This window comes from Oculina patagonica, chromosome 4 (assembly GCF_052425735.1).
Source record: "Oculina patagonica isolate OP01 chromosome 4, crgOcupat, whole genome shotgun sequence".
Lineage (NCBI taxonomy): Eukaryota > Metazoa > Cnidaria > Anthozoa > Scleractinia > Oculinidae > Oculina > Oculina patagonica.
Genome location: NC_135761.1, coordinates 14,391,526 through 14,409,647, shown reverse-complemented (window position 1 = coordinate 14,409,647; position 18,122 = coordinate 14,391,526). Strand labels below are relative to the sequence as shown.

The window sequence follows — 18,122 nt, the reverse complement described above, 5'->3', positions numbered from 1 at the left end:
TAATAAATTAAGTTGTTGTTGATGACTGTGTCTTTGTTATTACTAAAAAGAGACAAGGTTTGTTTAGGAAATAAATGGCTTTTATTGGCGCTATATAATATTTGCTGAGAATTACGCGTCCGCTTCCCTGTGTCACTCAAAGAGGAATAAATAAGTTAACTTTATAAATGTAAAGGTTATTTTTTTACAAATATGAGTTACTGTTTAGCAACAAATGCGTCACTTTCTTGCAGCATATTTGAAAATCAATTCCATTAAGCGCAAAACGATTCAACTTTTCAAAAGGGCGAAACAAAACTGAAAATTTAATATAAGACAACTTTAAAATCAGGTCAATATTTTTTTAATAAATGCTTCACGTTCTTTTTTAAAACAGTTTATTTAAAAAATATTATTATTCCTCGTCTGGGTCTACAAAATATTCGCTTCTAAGATGAGCGGAATCATTCTCTGGAGCTGGAAGCCAGTTGTTTGCTATGTACTTCATGCCTTTCTTCACGACGCATCCCCCATGTAATGATCTATCGTCCCTGTGGCTCATCCAGCCTGTATTTCCGTCGAGCTCATAGTTATACCACATAATGGCTTTCCCTTTCTTGGCTGGCACCACAATATTAGCAGTCTTACAGTATTCCTTCAGATTAAAGCGGTCACCATCTTTACGGTCTCTAAATTTCTGTGGCAAATAAAAAAACGTCAGTTTAGTAACTCTAAGATGAGATTCCTAAAATGTGTGTTATTTAACAGCTGGATTGCGAGCTCTAAGCCTCTACCGTATGCCAGTTGGTGATGTGTTAAACCATGAGTCAACTATCAAAGTTGACAGATATTGAGAGCTTGTTGACTAATTGTTTTAGCACAAACCAGCGGCTGATCTTTCAATACTAGGGAAGGAGGGTTTGTTATACTCTGGCGATTGAAGCTTTTTTTGAGTGTCGTATTCGTATGGTGGTTTACGGTCCAGAAAATAAGGGCGGTTTCGATCTTGAGAAAAAAAAAACGAAAGCAGTTTGCGGTCCAGCCAATCGGATTACGAATTTGCCAATTTGGGTTATGGGTCATCAAAAATAGGACTTTTTAATAGCATTTTGATCCTAGGTTTTAAGGACAGATATAAAGAAAACGAGAAGTCGGCGAGCATTGGGATCACAATCATTGACGAGTACACGCTCCAAAACCCAAGAAAAAAACGCTGTAATCAAGTGACGCTATCTGCCTGTCATTCAAGTTGATAACACCCGTCGGCTGGTCGACCTTCAGGACAATTTGAACTGATCCAAACTTGACAAAAGAACACGAGAGTCAATAACAGCAGATGAGAGTTTATGTACCTTTGCACGATCTGGTTACGTGGTACAACATCAGCCATGCTGGGCCGCAGGATACGCAGTGGAACATCAAAACAAAGGAAGATGAAGCTTGACTGGTGCGAGTCGATTTGTTCTGACTGTCGCCCCAGGGGGGGGGGGGGGTATTCCGGCTTGTCAATGACGGGGATGATCGAAGGATTTTTTTGGGTTTGAAATTTTCGATTCCGGGATCTTTTTGGGTTGGAAAATTTGGCAAGTATTTTTTGTGTGACTTGACTAGATAGGGGATTTTCTTGGGTATTAAAAACGAACTAAAGTGCCTTGGCGCGGCCTTAGCGTATTTATGGTATGTTGAATAAACAAAACGAGCGTTCTCTGTGTTACGTTATTGCCCCTCCTTGCAATTTAGGGGTAATTTGACAAAGGATTTTTTGGGGGAGTTATTTTTGGTCAAGGGATTTTTTTGGGGTAATGTCGGAGGGTCCTGAGTTTTGCCTCCATTCGATCATCCCCGTCATTTACAAGCCGGAGTACCCCCCTGGGACTGTCGCATTTAGTATTTTGTGGTCCAGCATGGCTGATTTCACTGTGTGAAAAGGCGCGTGTCGTGGTCCGGAAATCACACGATTCGGACCCGTATTCTTCAGGAATACGGGCGTACTCGGAGGTGTCGTGGTTCATGACACGCGACGTGTCCACCGCGTGTCAGGAGTCGTATTTTCCCCGAATCGGACTTTTTCCGTGGCAAGGAAAATCCGATGTCCAGACACGTCACTGAAACGCGGCGTGTCAAGGCCCGGAAATTCGCTTATTCTTCCAGATTCGCCGAGAATAATGGCGTCCCATATACGAGTACAGTAGATCAAGTTGAATACTTAGTTCACTTCTTATGGGAAATTACTATTTGCTCTTCATTTAAATGTTCGTTTTCGAGCACAACTTCACGGTACGAGACGTGTCACTCGAGAATCCGGTACCGGATTTTCCACGGTACGTCAAGTGTCACTCGGATTTCGGTATCCGAGATTCCACGGTATGTTAGGTACCAAAAATTTTAGTTGACGGAAATTCCACGGTACGTCGTGTACAAAGGAATTTTCTGCCCGCGAATTTTAATAGAACTTGAAAAGGCAAGACATTGCAGTCTTTTTGGAAACCATTGTATCAACTCCCTTCCCAAACACAAGATAAAACTAATATCCCCCAAAAAGAAAACTATAATGTAAACCAAGACAGTAGGCATGATATCTGAACAAATAATACTTTATTTACAAATAAAAACCTTAAACTGTGGGTACTGTAGTTATAAAAGTTTGATGACTACTTCTGTTATGCTTGTCTTGTATTGCATCAACTACCTATACGTGTACCTATTATATCATAGGTCAGTACATGTATACAGCAGTAGCGATGTGAATTATTTCAAAAACAAATTACCGGTAAACCTAAAGTCAAAACACTTAAATGTGCCGGCCGGTACATGCAGTTTACATTCACAGTGCAAAAAATAATCATTACAATGTAACATGTATTTGCTTAATGCCATGTGCCTGTACCTACACTGTATAAGGCATACTGTACCATGTAGTAAGCCATAAAAGAAGCTTAAAACCAATAGAAATTGTGCTGCATTATAATGCAACGAAAATCAACTCAATCTTTTTTAAATATAATTAGCCATTCATATCTCGGTGTCATTTTATAAAAGAAATTGCTCATGAGGCAGTTTCTGGCCTTGGTTACAGAAAAAATTTTGAACAAAATAATGTCCTTGCTATTGCTGCAGATCCCTGATACTGTTGGAATTTTCTTGAGACTTTTATCATCATGTAGCACCTATTGCATATAAAAGAAAAACAATTAGAAAACTGTAATGAGGAATCACTAAAATAAGTACCGGTACTGTCCTACTGCATCTCCCAATATAGATGAAGTGTTTTCAGCTTGATGTTTTTTTTTTTACAATTCATGTATATTGCTACTATACTGTATTTCACTTTTAATCTTATTGAAAGCCCCAAGTCATTTTTAGAAAAATGATCATCAAAAAAATAAATAAATAAAAAATATGGACTCTCTCCTATTTCTGCCTTTCAGTTTGACGGTATGACCCCAACCTTTATACAGTGTACAATGTACATGTATGTAGCACTTGTCCCAGTTGTTGAAAGGTTGGATAATGCTATAATGCTATCAATTATTCAACAAATGCGCACGCTGCCCATATGTGGTCCAAATGTTAATGTTATCTGTCATCCGAACATAATAGATATCCTGCGATATACATGTACGTGTAGGTTGCGAAGATTTGTCCAAATTCTTGGAAAGCGCTGTGTAATTTCAGCTTTTCTTTCTGCAGAATGTGCTTCGTTGACAATTTGTTGAATAATAAAACAATTATCCTGCTCAATCTTGCAGAATATCGTCTGATTTTAGTTGACTCGGCCTCGGCAATATTCTGCACGATTTCGCAGGATTATTGTTAATTAATTACAATGAAGTGGATATTGTAGTTTGTATTGTTAACACTTCCTTGATCAGAGCCCAGTTGTTCAAAAGGTGGATAATGCTACATGTATTAGCCGGTTAAATGACTTTCCCAAGGATAAGTGCTGACAAAACAAATCACTGACTGTATGCTATCCACTGGATAATGAAGTATCCAGTGAATAGTGTTATCCTACAGGTGTACTTGTGCCATTGAACAACCAATGGCAGTCTGGTGGATAGCGTTTTTCACCTTTTAAACAACCAGGCCCTGGCCCCACAGCAAATGGTTCAAAAAGACTGAACAGTAGGTGGTATTGAGTGACATTATAATGAATATTATTTTAATATTGTGAGAGGTGTGGTGGCCTACAGTTTAGCGCGCTCAACTCGGAGTCGAATGGCCTGGTTTCGAGCCCTGGCCGGGGTGCTGCGTTGTGTTCTTGGACAAGACATTTTAATCTCACAGTGCCTCTCTCCACCCAGAGTACCGGCGAATTTACTGCTGGGGGGTAACCTTGCGATGGACTAGCATCCCATCCAGAGGGGATTATCAGTACTCCTAGTCGCTTAATGCTACGGAAACCAGAATAAGCTCCTGCTGTATGGGCCACTTGGCTCGGACACAGACTTTACCTTTTTTTATCATAAATATTACAACCTGAGCAGAAGTATTGTAGTAGTGTACATGTAATTTTGAATTCTAAACAGTACAGTATTTATGCCTCTGGGTTTTTTTACATGTAGTCCAGTTCTTGCCCCCTCTTTCTGTCATGCAAAGTAGGAAGAGGGTCCAGGGACAATTGTCTTCACATCACTAATCCCTAATGCACATGTTTTTTGAGATGTCTGTCAATACTTCAATTCTAGAAGAAAGGGGAAGTTGCATGAAAGCAAGTCAAAGGGCCCTCAGGGGCTAAAAAATAAAGATTTTTCATTAGTGCGTGGGGCATTACAAGTCGAAAAAAACCTTCCTCTTCACAAATTGGCCACGAATCATGATCCTCATAAGCTCATAAGTATAACTGAAGGAAGACATCCAAGCTCCAGCAGGCTTGAAAAGAAACTCTAACAGCTTAGTGGTAAGAATTTGTCAACTCGAATATGTTTTATATTCCCCCATCAGCAAAACCTGAATTTTAGTCATTCTCTGGTACATGTAACTCAACTTTGTATGATTTTGTTGATCAATAACACAAACTATCTGATGATTCACTAGTACTTTTGAGATACAAATTATTGTTGGAGAGTCCCTTTGGTTTTCAATCTGAATGAAAAATTCCAGGTATTGACAGAGGATCGAAGAGACACTCGCGTAAACATGTCTCCCAAAGATTTTTAGGTATCAAAATTATGTCGGTTTGTTTCAACAGAAAAGCTCATATAAATATGAACTGTGGTTTGGATTGTTGTAACATTTCCCAACCATACCGGTTATAATTGCTCAATATTCTCAGCTTTAAATACATGTACATGTATGTCAGACTTTTTTTACTAAATTTTTTTACAGACATTGCTTTTTTTGTCAACCAGACCAAATTTGACCAGCAAGAGAAGATTTTCTTGCTTAAAATCTGGACCCTCCCTCCCAATGTTCCATGACAGGGAGAGGGACAGAACTGGACTACTGATTGCTCAAGTTGTTAAAGTAAATGAATATGTAAATATACTGTACATGTACATTGTATCAAACACCAGAAAGTGTTTTTTCTTTTACTTCAGCAACATTTTCACCCACAAGTACCTTGATATTCTGTTCTTGTTAACTCCACTTGGCTGCTCTTTTAATGAAATCTGAAGATTTAAGTTGATTCCACTGAAAAAAAGAAATATATATTTGTTTTAAACTGTCATCCCAAGATCTATTCTTCATGTTTTTTTGGTTTTTACAGTAGTGCAGAATAAAAACAATTGCGTGTAATTATCTTACTAAGGAGGACAATATTTAGTACTTACTGTATATCTACATTGTAATAGTCAAATTCACTGAGACAGTTAATGATTGCCAGTTATTAAAATATGTGTGAATTTTGGTTGTACCGAAATCTAGAATTGCAGGGGGTTCAAGACAGTAGATATGCACAAGGAAGTAACATGCCATCACACTGTACATGGGCTGCAACAGCACATTTTGCTCAAAATGCAATATAGCCATACATGTGTAACTAGACAGGTGCCATGATACAGTGGAACCCCGATATAACGATCTTCGATATAACAATATTCCCGATATAACGATGAATATGTTATGTCCCGGCAATAGTAAAATGTATGGGACGGAACCCCGATATAACGATTCCTCGATATAACGATATAATTTTACTGCCCCCTTGGCATAATTATGGTTATATCGGGGTTCCACTGTACAATACATCATACACCTTATTCATAAATGGCGGAACACGCGGAAGAGTTTGGGTCGAGTACATGAAAGTGAGGCGAGTGAGGCTTCGGCTTCGAACCAAAACAAAGAAAGTATGGCGAATTGAGGTAGTATTTGATTATTCTTGAAATATCTCGTCGGTAAGAAAGCGATTCTTAGGTTTTGATGACTGCCATTGGAATCTTTGGTTTGTCAACTGCAGATATGGACGTATGGTTTCGAATTCAACACAAATCATGGAAAAATTTCGTCAGAAAACCGCATTGATCCTCTCAGTCTCTTCACTGCCTACTCGCGTACAATTGTAATCCAGACTACTTTCAAGTTTCCTTTTTATGGAAGATCCGAGAAGCTTGCAAGAAGGCAGAGGAAAGAAACATGATAAAGAAAAGACTACATGGAGCTTGTTAAAAAAAATTAACAAGTCTCTCGATATGGTAAGCAAAAATCACGATTATATAAAGACACAAGGTTTCTTCAGTATTTTGCCTCCAAACGCATTAATTCAATATAATCACAACGTTTGACCATTCCTTATAGACGTTACTCATAACAAATCCTTGAATTTTAGAATAAGTAAAGCCAAGACAAGTGGAAATAATGTATAAAGAGCGAGCTTTCAAATTTTAAACTTTTGAAATGAATTTTACAGCGGTAAGATTCTTGCAATTTTAAATATTCTGATACATTTGCTGAATTCAGAATTTAAACACTTCTTTGATGCCAAATCGTCTTGCTGATTTTTTTGTCCATATATACTGATCCATTTGTGATTCTCAAATTGTGTATACATTTGAATGCTCGGGTTCAACTGCCGATGTTAGTGGGTGAAAGTTTGTAAGACAATAGAATGAACTAAAATATTTTTAACCTGTTTGTGTAGTCGCTAGTCGCACAATGTTGAAAATTTTTCTTTTACTGTCCATATCCAGAGACGTGCAAAATCGCTATAGTCTCTATAACAGAGCCTCTGCCTTTTTGTCAGCTTACAAAGTCTTCCATTAAAACGAAACTATATTAAATACGGATAACAACTGTACACAAGAAGGCAGTGGAAGAAGATCTATGTGGTTTTCCGACGAAACTTTTTCCATGATTTGTGTTGACTTCGCATCCATACGACTTTATATGCAGTTGTGACAAACCAGGGATTCCAATGGTAGACATCAACAGCCAAGAATCGCTTTCTAACCGACGAGATATTTCAAGAATTATCAAATACTACATGTACTTCAATTCGCCATACTTTTCTTTGTTTTGGTTCGAAACCGAAGCCTCACTCGCCTCGCTTGAAATCATGTACTCAACCCAAACTCTTCCGCACATTCCGCCATTTATGAATAAGGTGTATTAAAAGTACATTGCAGCATTTAAACGTCTTTTTGTTTTCTTGTTGTAAAACTGAACATTGAAATTCATTTCGATATTTGGACGTTTTTCCTAATTTTACATTTGTATTCCATGCAACAAAGGTTCATTATGATTAGTCCTGTTTGATTTCATTATGATATCAAGAGATGGATTACGAACAAAATCGAATTGACTTTAATTGTGTTTAAGGTTTGATTGGCTCGATAATCAAACTCACAGCGAAATACATGTATATAGATGTTCGATTTTGTTCGATTACCAAACCCAATCAAACGATTGGGGTTTGATTGGGTTTGATTGAATTTAGGTTTGATTGGATATGCCAGGTTTTCATCACAAGTTGTAATTATGTAAATGTTAACCGGCCTTCACACGATAAACTACTGGCCAACTCGTGTTGGCAAACTCAAGCTAGTGTGTGTGAATGACACAACAACGGCAAACAAGTTGGCCAACTGTTGGCAACAAAATAGAATTTGTCTCTATTCTCACCAACAGTTTGCCAACTGTTGTTGTGTCGTTCACACACACCAACTTGAGTTTGCAAACATGAGTTTTGCCAACTTTAGTTTGTCGTGTGAAGGCCACTTAAAACCACGGCATTTTTAGGACTGTATGAACAGTGTCCAACTTTTGCAGAATGCAGACTGCAGACTACCCTTGTAAAAATTTTACCGCGATCGCGGCGCGATCGCACCGCGCCGCGACTGACGCGATCGCGCCGTGATTTGTTGTCATCGCGACGCGATCGTGCGTGACGCGATTGTAAATGAACGCGAACGCGCCGCGATAGTTGCAATCGCGCCGCAAATGTCGCGATCGCGCCGCGATTGCCGCGATAGTCGCGATCGCGGCGTGATGAGTGCGATCGCGGCGCGATTGATTACCACCGCACCGCGATTTGGGGGGCTGGAATAAATCTCGGGAAGTGTTCCCGGCGAGAACTCACTTCTCGATCACCGGGAGAAAGTCAATATGCTTTGAAACTCTCACAAATCCCATGCTGTGGTCGTAACGCAAATCATGACTTGTATTGATGAAATAAACTTTAAGTACTAATCAAAGTAGTTATAAAACTAGTTTGATTTAAAATGTCGAAAAACATTTTATTACGTGACGGTGAGCCGTGAGGACGTGATTCCCACGAGAAAAGTTTTATTTAGTTTTAGTCTAGAGGAACTGGCGCGACAAAGCGGCGCGTGATAATGAGTAAAGATAAATTAAAAGATAAGAATTTTTATTTCTTAACAGTCCGTTTTTTAATCTTTTCAAACACTTTGTTTCTTTCTTTTCTTATCTTTGAGGAGCCTTAATACCTTTGAGCAATCCAATGACAAATTTCTGTAGGCCATTTTCTTCAAATGCAAATACAATCAGGAATTCGCTGCAATTGCGTTTTTGCATTGAAAAATCCTCTATATGGCATTTAATTTAATTGTGGCTCCGAAGAGGCTGTCAGAATGAGCTTTTTTTAGAGCTTTATATTTACCTTCCCGTAGACCACGATCGTAGACCACACACATCGAAGTCCTTTCCCGCCTTTTGCCGCAAGGTGTCGTGAACTGAGCGTTATGATTGGCTGAGTTAGGTCACGTAGTGCATAGTACACGCAATCGCTACGCCATCCCAAGCAGAAAAGAAATTTTATTTCGAGAAAGTTGGTATGTTTTCTCTTCACAATCAGAACTGGAAAAATGTGTTCTTTTTTAGCTGCTTCTGTTAATAACAAGAGTTTAGAAGCGACCTAACTTGAGGGAAAAGCGTCTCTGTGAAAACTGCTAGAATTTGTTTTGTTAATTCGAGCGACTGCTTGTTTATAACTCAACAGCTAGCGCTTCGTCGCTTCGTCATGGACTTTGTTGACTGAACTACAGCTAAACTGTGAATATAAAAAAAATGCAAAACTCGAACAGTGGAAAGAGGAAAACATTTTGACGGTAAGGACCATTCAATGCAAAGTTGTACCTGTTGATGCTTGGGACTTAAATGTTGTATTATTGAAAAAAGCTTCGGGGAAAAGAAAGCGCATCTTCGACGGTTCGGCTACTTCGCAGATGCAAGAGATAGTTCGCTCGTTTGGTAGATCACATCATTGCATCTTCTTTCGCTTGAGCACGAGTAAAAGGTTAGTTGCCGTTATGTATGTGTTGTTCACATTTTACAGAAGAACTGTTCACTTATTTGCTTGTAAACTAAAGACTCAATCACGCTCTCCGGCTTTGCGAAATTTAATTGTGCTCGGCAGCGAAACTGGCCGTCTTTTTCTGTAAGCTTCTGTAAATAAATGATGTTGTTTCGATACAGTCTGTGTGTTTGTTTTGTCGGTATGCAAAACGCCAAGATAATTGTTTTTAAATTTATAGATTTAGGCGCGATCGCGGTGCGATTCAAGCCAAATCGCGGCGCGATTCCCGACCCATCGCGCCGCGATGCGAGAATCGCGGCGGCCAAAAACGCGGCGCGATCCAAGCCGATCGCGGCGCGATCCAAGCTCAATCGCGGCGCGATCGCGCCAATCGCGGCGGCCAAAAACGCGGCGCGAATCGCGGCACGAATCGCGGCGCGATCCAAGCCGATCGCGGCGCGATCCAAGCTCAATCGCGGCGCAATCGCGCCAATCGCGGCGGCCAAAAACGCGCCGCGATTCGCGGCGTGAATCGCCGCGCGATCGCGGTAAAATTTTTACAAGGGTAAGAAAACATATTTTGTTACCATTACCATTATTGAAAGCTACATGCTGTACATTTAACCGTAAACAGGCTAACTGAAGTGCTATTCGTGCTCTGTAGGCTAACCGGGACAAAACTCTGCAAGTCTACAGACTGCATTCTGCAAATGTCACATACCGTGTATGAATGCATGCTGGCTTTTAATACAGAAGAAGTTTTAGTTTCACCACCTTGAGTTCTTATTCATTTCTTAATCTATGAAATTTGCTAGCTTCAATACAAGTATGAAGAGGTAGCTGTAAATATCCAATAAAAAGGGATTTCGTTTGCTTTCCAACCAGCAAATTCAGACAAACGACATGAAGCTTAAGCTTACATGTCAATGTAGGATTATAAGCTTAATTAATAGATGCATATAGTGACAAAGAAAACAAGACTTTAGTTTACCTGTACGTGTAGAAACTTCTCAGCAATCCAAAGTTGGTTGTCTAAGTCTTTGAGTTTGTAATAAGTTCACGAACAAAAACTAACCATCGCCTGGTGAGTTAGGATGTAGATCAGTCGTTATCGGAATCCTTGTAGCACGAAGCAGTTGACAACCTCGATGGATGCATGAAATCGATCAGTCGAGTTTTCTTCGTCGATGTTTCATCAAATTCCACCCATACATGAAGCATCTAACTGAAATCCAACCGCATTGCAAGACTTACAAGCTCATATCTCCGATGAAAGCAAAAGAAAACGTTTCGAACAAATTTACACAAATCCGTTTAATAAAAACAAATGGCTTGCGTATTCACATGGCAGAGACTGGTATGCAATTTGCAAAACGAAGAAAAGTTTGAGTCAAATTATGAGTCCCAGATGAGGCCTCCAGTTTAAGAAAACCATAAAATAATACTTTTTCAAGTTAAAAAAACAAACAAACAAACTTGAGAAACAATATATACATTTCTCAGATTCAGTAAAACATTTGGTTGATTATCGACTGAAAGTTGAATAAACCGCCGTTATGAATTTTAAAATGAACTTGCGGCATAATCAACATCCTTCTCGATCCTTCCGCGATCCGTAAACAATCGTAAAGACGAGTTTCTGATACCTAAAGAATCGTACAGATACGTAAAGAATACCTTTACGCAATATCTAATGGCGCGTAAAAGAATACCTTTACGCGATAAGTTAAGAATCGTTAAGATGCGTAAAGAATCTTAAGCGTTAAGCAAAAGAGGGTAAAGATTCGTAAAATTGATCTCATTGACGTAATGAGAAAAGCTGAGTGAAAATGGAAAAGAACTGTAAGACTCACTACTCGCTGAGGGATAATGAACTGAAGTATGAGCTCGAGAGTCGTACAACTTAAGATAAACTAAATGCAAGGCTGATCGGACCTTGCATTTAGTTTATCGTTTTATCCGGCTTCACTTCGCTGCTGTTTGTACAAGTGGTCCTTTCATGATCATTATTTTGGCACCCTGTATAACTAAAGGAATCGATCATATGTCCTGCACGCCTTGTTGACATTAAATCTATGAATGCGCACAAGCTTCAACAGCCGGATTCCAGTTTCCGTGTGAGGTTTAGTTGCGGCGGAAAGAATTATAAAACTGTCCACATCATCAGTCAAAATCGACAAAAAATTATTAACGTGCTGTTAAGTGTGAGAGCCCTGACATTCCTTGACACGACATACGAATCGTACCCAGGCCATGATTTGTCCTGACACGCCTTGTCGCGGGTGTCAGGAACATGACACTCTCCGACACGCCACGTTTCCTGACACGTCGCGTTCCACTCCATGACACCTCTGGTGTAGTGAAATATCACGGCCCCGTAAATTCCACGAAATTATTCATTTCACGCAGTGTTTTGTAGCATGTGATCGGGTCGTGTAAAGGGCCTTAGAGTATGTACTCGGCAATCACTCGATGCATCTTTGAAGCGTATTCAAAATAAGGACCGCACTCACTGTTTCATTAAAATCTTTCATATCTGCCACAGGAAAAGCAGTTTCTCCTCCTTCCTCTACATCGTTCAGGTAGTAAAGAATGGTGATGTACCTACGGATAATAAATACACGTAAAAAACATTCCTCTGAAAGTCATGTTTAGAAACTTGCAACAAGCAGTACTTTAAGCATAAATATTGGTAGGGAAGAAGTTTTGACAGTTACAGTACCAATTTTCAAGAAGGTAAATGGAAAAACCTGACAAAAAAAGTACAAAAGGCTGCAACTTTCTAGGCCCAGCGCAGTGATCTAACGGTAAGTGGGTTGAATATCGAATCGGGAGTATCTATTTTTGATCACTGGCTTGGTTTCTGTGTTGTGTCTTGGTGCAAGACGACCATAGTACATCTCCCCTCCCTGGAGTGTAAAGGGTAATGGCTTTAAACGTGGCAACGTGACGGAATGCTGAGCTATTACATGAAATTTTCGCGACACGTAAATTTTGCGAAAATGCTGTATTTTGAATCACTTTAATTTCGCGTTTTTGAGTAAGACACAATTTACATTTGCTTTAAAAACGACTTCATTAATGAAAAAATAACGTCGAAATTAACAAAAAAGCAAGGGTGGGACTAACTCTCGGCAATAGCTACAACAGAGCAGTTTTAAATGTCTACAAGTAGGTTATGCTTGTACGTGCATGGGTTATTGTTCTTGAGTCAATTGACGACAACACCCATTTAGATTGATAATTCCTTCCTTCAGTGGCACTAAAACTTATTTTTTCTTAATTATTGACACGATGTGAGTCACTTAATTTTCGCGTCATGTTATGTTCGCGACACTTATTGTTCGCGTCACTTTAAATTCGCGATTTTTTTGGAATCGCGAAATTAAAGTGTCGCGAAAATTTCATGTAATAAAGCTTCCCTTCCAGGGGGAGGGTAGCAGTACTCCAGTCCTAGTCGCTTCAAAGGGTAGTTACATACCTGCAGATTCTGCATTTAGCCAAACGTGCACTCGAGAGATCATAGTGACAGCATTTGGTTCCATCCGGGTAATCAGACTTTCTAGAACTGTCGTAGTGGGCGTGATAATGGCCATGGGCACCATATTTCACAACCTAATAAAAACAAGATGTTTTAAAAGACAACATGTATGTTTAAGCTCGTAAGTGTGATAAACTTGCCAAAAAAAAATTGATTTGCAAGAATTTATCAGACGTATCGATGTATGTGTGGATGCTCTACCGTTGGGCTACAGAGGACTCGTGGGAGCTAAGCGAAACAACTAGGTTCAAATGTGACAAACTTCCTGCCTACTGCTAGGAACAGTTTTGTCAATGAGTGAGAATGTGTGAAAAGAAGTGATTCTACTCCTGTTGTGAAAGCACGGAATTTTTTTGACCGAGTAGCTTGTGTTCGCTAACTGATTAAATGTGGCTTAAACAATTCACAGGAAATAAGGAAAATAAAAAACTGCAAGGAAAGGTAGCGTCAGGAGTGAAACATATCTCTTTTTCTTTTAGGGCTTTATGGGGAACGAATTTGCTGAGTATGGGAGATTGAAGGCTTAGAACGGACTGACTGATTGCGTCAACCCCTGTTTTGCAGAAAAGTAACACATTTCAGCTGCTATCTAATATACCTGCAGTGGCTCGCCTCCATAAACTATTCCTTTTTGAAGTCGAGTAAGCTTGTAAACTCTGAACAAAACACAAACAGAAGTTAGCAAACACCGTTGTCAGTGTGATCAGTTTAACCGATCCGTACTGTAATATATGGATCCTTGTATTCTTGGTCGAGTTATGACACAAGCGCTAAGTAATAATCTCGGTCACAGTGTGTAGCCTTTCATATACTGATTTCATTTTTCCGAGGAGATCTCGACTCTTGAGGGGAGATGAATGGAACAAACAAAGAAAGACATCTAAATGGTACGTAATCGGGATACAAGATGCGTTGCCAAGCGCAAACAGCAACCAGGAACCCACTGCAGTAAATGTCAAAGAATGCTAAACCGTACCTTTCTCTGAGTCTTTTTAAAATATCGTCCGCGTCGGCGTTTTGGAAGAGCCAGACCTGGTCACTAAAGCGGTCTCTATGGTGAGGGTGCTTCTCTTTCATGTCGTTCATGTACATGTCAATAGCGTGCGTCTTGAATGATCTCCACTCTGGGTACTCTACAATACCTGTTGTGAACACAAGTTACATGAACAAGGAAGTGCGTTTGAACAAAACAATAAAATGTCGACATCCATAACAGGCAAAACGCAGCCACCTTACAGAAAAAAATGCTATGTGCAAGAGCCTACCATCGTCAAATTCTTTAAGTTCCAAATTTTTTATCCTGCAAAAAAAGGAACCATTAATGTTACTAGTAAGATATCAAAACTAAATTTTAATAAAATAAATAACAAGCGAAGTAATGGAGACTTACATCTCGTCTACTTCCTCCATTGACAGGTAAAGATATTTAAACTTTTGGGCAAACGTTATGACCTGTAAAAACCAAGAAAATGGACCTATGTTTACGTCATTGGTTAAAGAACTCGCCGTCGAACCAATCACGACAACTTTCCGTGTTTTTGTTTTCAACTGCCTCGTGTTTTGATTGCGGTTTACTCCGGTATGTGAGTTTTATCGTATTTGGTCAAATGTAGTGCATGACTCGATCCATGTGTAAACTTTGCCAAACGTTCTGATTGGTACAAGAAATTCGTGTAGCATGCAAGCAAATCAGATCGAAAATAAATGAAAATGTTTCCTTCCTCGACCAATCTAGGCCAAGACCTCAATTTCCTGCGCGTTTTATGATTAACTGTTTTACTTTGGAGTTGTGTTGGTTCTTCAACTTTTCGTCCACTGATTGGCTACAAGGAGCAGACAGAATGACGTATGGTAAATGGGTACCAGACTCACCTCGTCTTTTGTAATTTGGTAATCTCGGTCGAAATCCCAGTTCAGAAAATAACCCGCTGAGCTGTTAGAGTGACCTTTTAAAGAATAAAGAAAACGTGTTTTCTTATGTTTTTATAAAGTTGTTCAGTGAACGCAAATAGCGAAAAAATATGTGGGAATTTGCAGTGGCATTGCCGCAGCAGCTCTTCATCTAATGATACTGTACAAATGAGGAAACAAACATTGTAAATCAAACAGAAACATGGTAAAATAGTTCTACTGATTAAAGAACGTTGCTTACCTTCGGTTGATCTTAATGTCTGTGCATGGTTTTTAGCCACTGGGTCCAAATGAATATCACTTTTAGAGAAACCAACACCATAAGCTACATCAACAATGTGATCAGCTTCTTCAGATGACAAGAAGTCCGGGATTTCTGGATTTAAATAGACAAATCATCTCCATTACTTTGACATGTAAATATCAGAAAAGGAGCAGCTTCTCTTGTTTGGATTTCACACTCCCTTGTTTGGAGGATTCTGTCACAGGGATACTGTGAGGGGTGGACTGGGTGGCGAGCCACCCCCCTTAATCCACCAGAAAAATGAAAATAAACACTTTGTAAAAAGTGGTTGATGTTTGTAGCGAAAGTATATTTGAGATATTTGCTAACATCCACCCCCTGCCCAATAAAAAACTGGAGCTTAAATAAATCAGTAAACAAAATATTTGTAAACAGGCAGCCCGCTTTAAAAAAAAAACCTGGATCTGACCCTACTGTCATTAAAAGGAAATGCAAATGTAACAGATAGTATCAAGTTGATAACACAGTGTATAATACGTTAACTCGCGACCAAGCAAGAATATATGCTTGAAAGGCCAGAGAAAGTTTAAATGACTTTTCGATGACCCCATGTCATAACTCCATACAAATGTAACAGATGGTATAAAGGTTATTATACAGTAAATTAGCTCTGATAAGTTGTTTAATCGCAAACTATGGTAACTAATAAAATGCGTAAAACTGGGACTGGCGTTAAACAACTTTAAAACATGCAAACGAGACCTGCAAAAGTTGAGAACAAACTGCGAGCCTAACATAACCATGGAATCGTATAACTTGTAAAAAACATTCTGTCCTATTGGTCAAGTGGATGATATATTAAATTAAATTATATTTATTTACCAAATAACGCTGGCTGTATAGCCCTAGTGATCATTGTGTACACCTTTTCTCCTTCAAGTCTCAGCTTGCGTTTGTACCCAACCTAACAACATGAACAGAATGCATGTTACAGTGGGATTACGCGATTTTAACCGTCAAGTATATCAAATTCTAGGAGGTTTTTACAGTCAAAGTTACTAACTTAAAGCTGATTCACAACAAGATGTACAAGACAAGATCAACTAAAAGAAGGAATTCCGGTTAACCCGCCTTGACCTATTTTTAGAATCACGAAATCTTTACCAGTGCTTCGCGGTCAGACGTGATCTTGTGCACGTCTCTCGGAGATCGCGAACGATCGCAGATTATTCTGACTAGGACTTTTGGAAAACCAAAAATGAACGTATCTTTACCCAGCGCAAAGAGGAACAAATCAAAGAGCAAACAATGAAAAAAGGAAGAGTCGAGAAACTGGAGTAGTCTTTTTGAATACTCAGTGACCAAATTAAGCCCCCCTGGCCCGAGTGTCCGTCCACATTTCTAAGCGGAACGAACAATAAGGGAATAACCTGCGATCATATACTCTTGCTTCCCACGAGGAGATGGGAGAGATCTTTTTAAAGGATTGAAGAGACTAGATGCAGATTTGTCCGCAGGCGGCCAGCAAGTTCTTGCCCGTCAACTGTAACATTGTTATTGTTATTTCAGTCGTGCATGAAAAGTTGACAGGGTCTAACAGTTGCCTCTGATAGGAATATAGAGAATTACGAAAACAACCAATCTAGGCAAATCGGTGTATATTACTGATCGTATCTTTTATAAAATTCTATATCTTTAGCGTATATAGACCAGCAAGGAGAAGATTTCGAAAAAGCTAGGCAGGTAAGTTTCGTTTTCGAAGTCCGTGTCAAGAAAAGGACCGTCGATGAAATAAAATAAACACCAACTTTACTAAGTTATTTTAACTTAAGTGACAAACCTTTACGGGGTCCCAGCGGTATAACTTCTGTTGCCCATCATCCTGGCACGGCCCTTCGTCTTCAACGGAACAATGACCCGAGTTACACGAGCTTCCTAAATCTCCATCTTGATTGGCGCTGTCTTCGTTTGTTAATCCGCGTTGAAAAGTTGTAAAAATCAAAATTATAACAGGTAAAGTCGCTCGCATGTTTCTTCTTGAAGTTTGTTTCTTTATAGAAGAAGTTAACCGGCTTTGCTACTTCTCACAGTGTAGAGTGGAAGTTGAGAAGTTTCACTTTTAATTTTAATATCTGACTCAAATGAAAAGTTTACAAAAAGCGTATCAATAATGCATGGGGTCCAAGTAAAATGTTTGGTGGTTTCTTCTATTTTTGAACAAAACAGACTTCGAACCGTCCAATCCCTGTTTGATATCTGTCTCGTGGTAAAAAAGTAAGTCTTTGTTTATTAGAGCAGGTTGTTAGCTACAACCACGTGCGTTTGAAATTGGTTTCCATGGCAACAACAATAACCTGATTAATTAACTGACGAAGGTCACTGAAGTGCAAAACGTTTTACCTTAAAATTTTTTAATCAGTGTCAGCCACAATTTTTATATCCAAGTTTTAACAATTAACAAAGGGCCCGTTTCTCGAAAGGTCTGGAAACTTTTCAGGCCCACAAAGCCATTTTTAGTTGTATAGGTCTGAAACTTTGTGTGAAGGGAACCTCTGTTCATATTAAAAATATGTGAATGAAAGTTAGCTGTGTAATCATAAGGTTTGAGATTTTGCTATAGCTTTCCGGATGCAGAAACGTTTCAGAACTTTCGTTCAACTTTTCTAGGTCACGCTATTTAAATTGTCCATAGTAACTGTTGCCTTATGCCGGTTAGTGCAACTGAACTCCGAAGTCAGAATCTGAGCTTA

General features: G+C 39.2%; 1 protein-coding gene and 1 long non-coding RNA gene across 2 annotated transcripts; both read right to left on the bottom strand.

Moving 5' to 3' along the window:
* Nucleotides 1-58: 58 nt before the first annotated feature.
* LOC144649631 (transmembrane prolyl 4-hydroxylase-like) lies at nt 59-17,493 on the bottom strand. Its single transcript, XM_078509163.1, has 11 exons — nt 17,213-17,493; nt 16,255-16,336; nt 15,370-15,504; nt 15,090-15,163; nt 14,608-14,669; nt 14,483-14,517; nt 14,194-14,359; nt 13,816-13,873; nt 13,158-13,291; nt 12,190-12,280; nt 59-676 (listed from the first exon to the last, which is right to left on the bottom strand). The coding sequence occupies exons 1-11, from the start codon at nt 17,399-17,401 to the stop codon at nt 395-397; spliced, it is 1,308 nt and encodes a 435-aa protein (XP_078365289.1). The 5' UTR covers nt 17,402-17,493; the 3' UTR covers nt 59-394.
* On the bottom strand, nt 2,558-10,876 carry LOC144649675 (uncharacterized). Its single transcript, XR_013569922.1, has 3 exons — nt 10,668-10,876; nt 5,542-5,613; nt 2,558-3,146 (listed from the first exon to the last, which is right to left on the bottom strand). It is a non-coding gene; the product is annotated as an uncharacterized LOC144649675 (long non-coding RNA).
* Nucleotides 17,494-18,122: the final 629 nt, after the last annotated feature.

Bases quoted from the DNA above. Each gene is read 5' to 3' on its own strand.
- LOC144649631 (XM_078509163.1), bottom strand. From the start codon at position 17,401: ATGCGAGCGACTTTACCTGTTATAATTTTGATTTTTACAACTTTTCAA. The intron at 16,337-17,212 runs GTTTGTCACTTA...TCATGTTGTTAG, and splicing joins ACCGCTGGGACCCCGTAAAG to GTTGGGTACAAACGCAAGCT. The intron at 12,281-13,157 runs GTATGTAACTAC...TATTATCCGTAG, and splicing joins GCTAAATGCAGAATCTGCAG to GTACATCACCATTCTTTACT.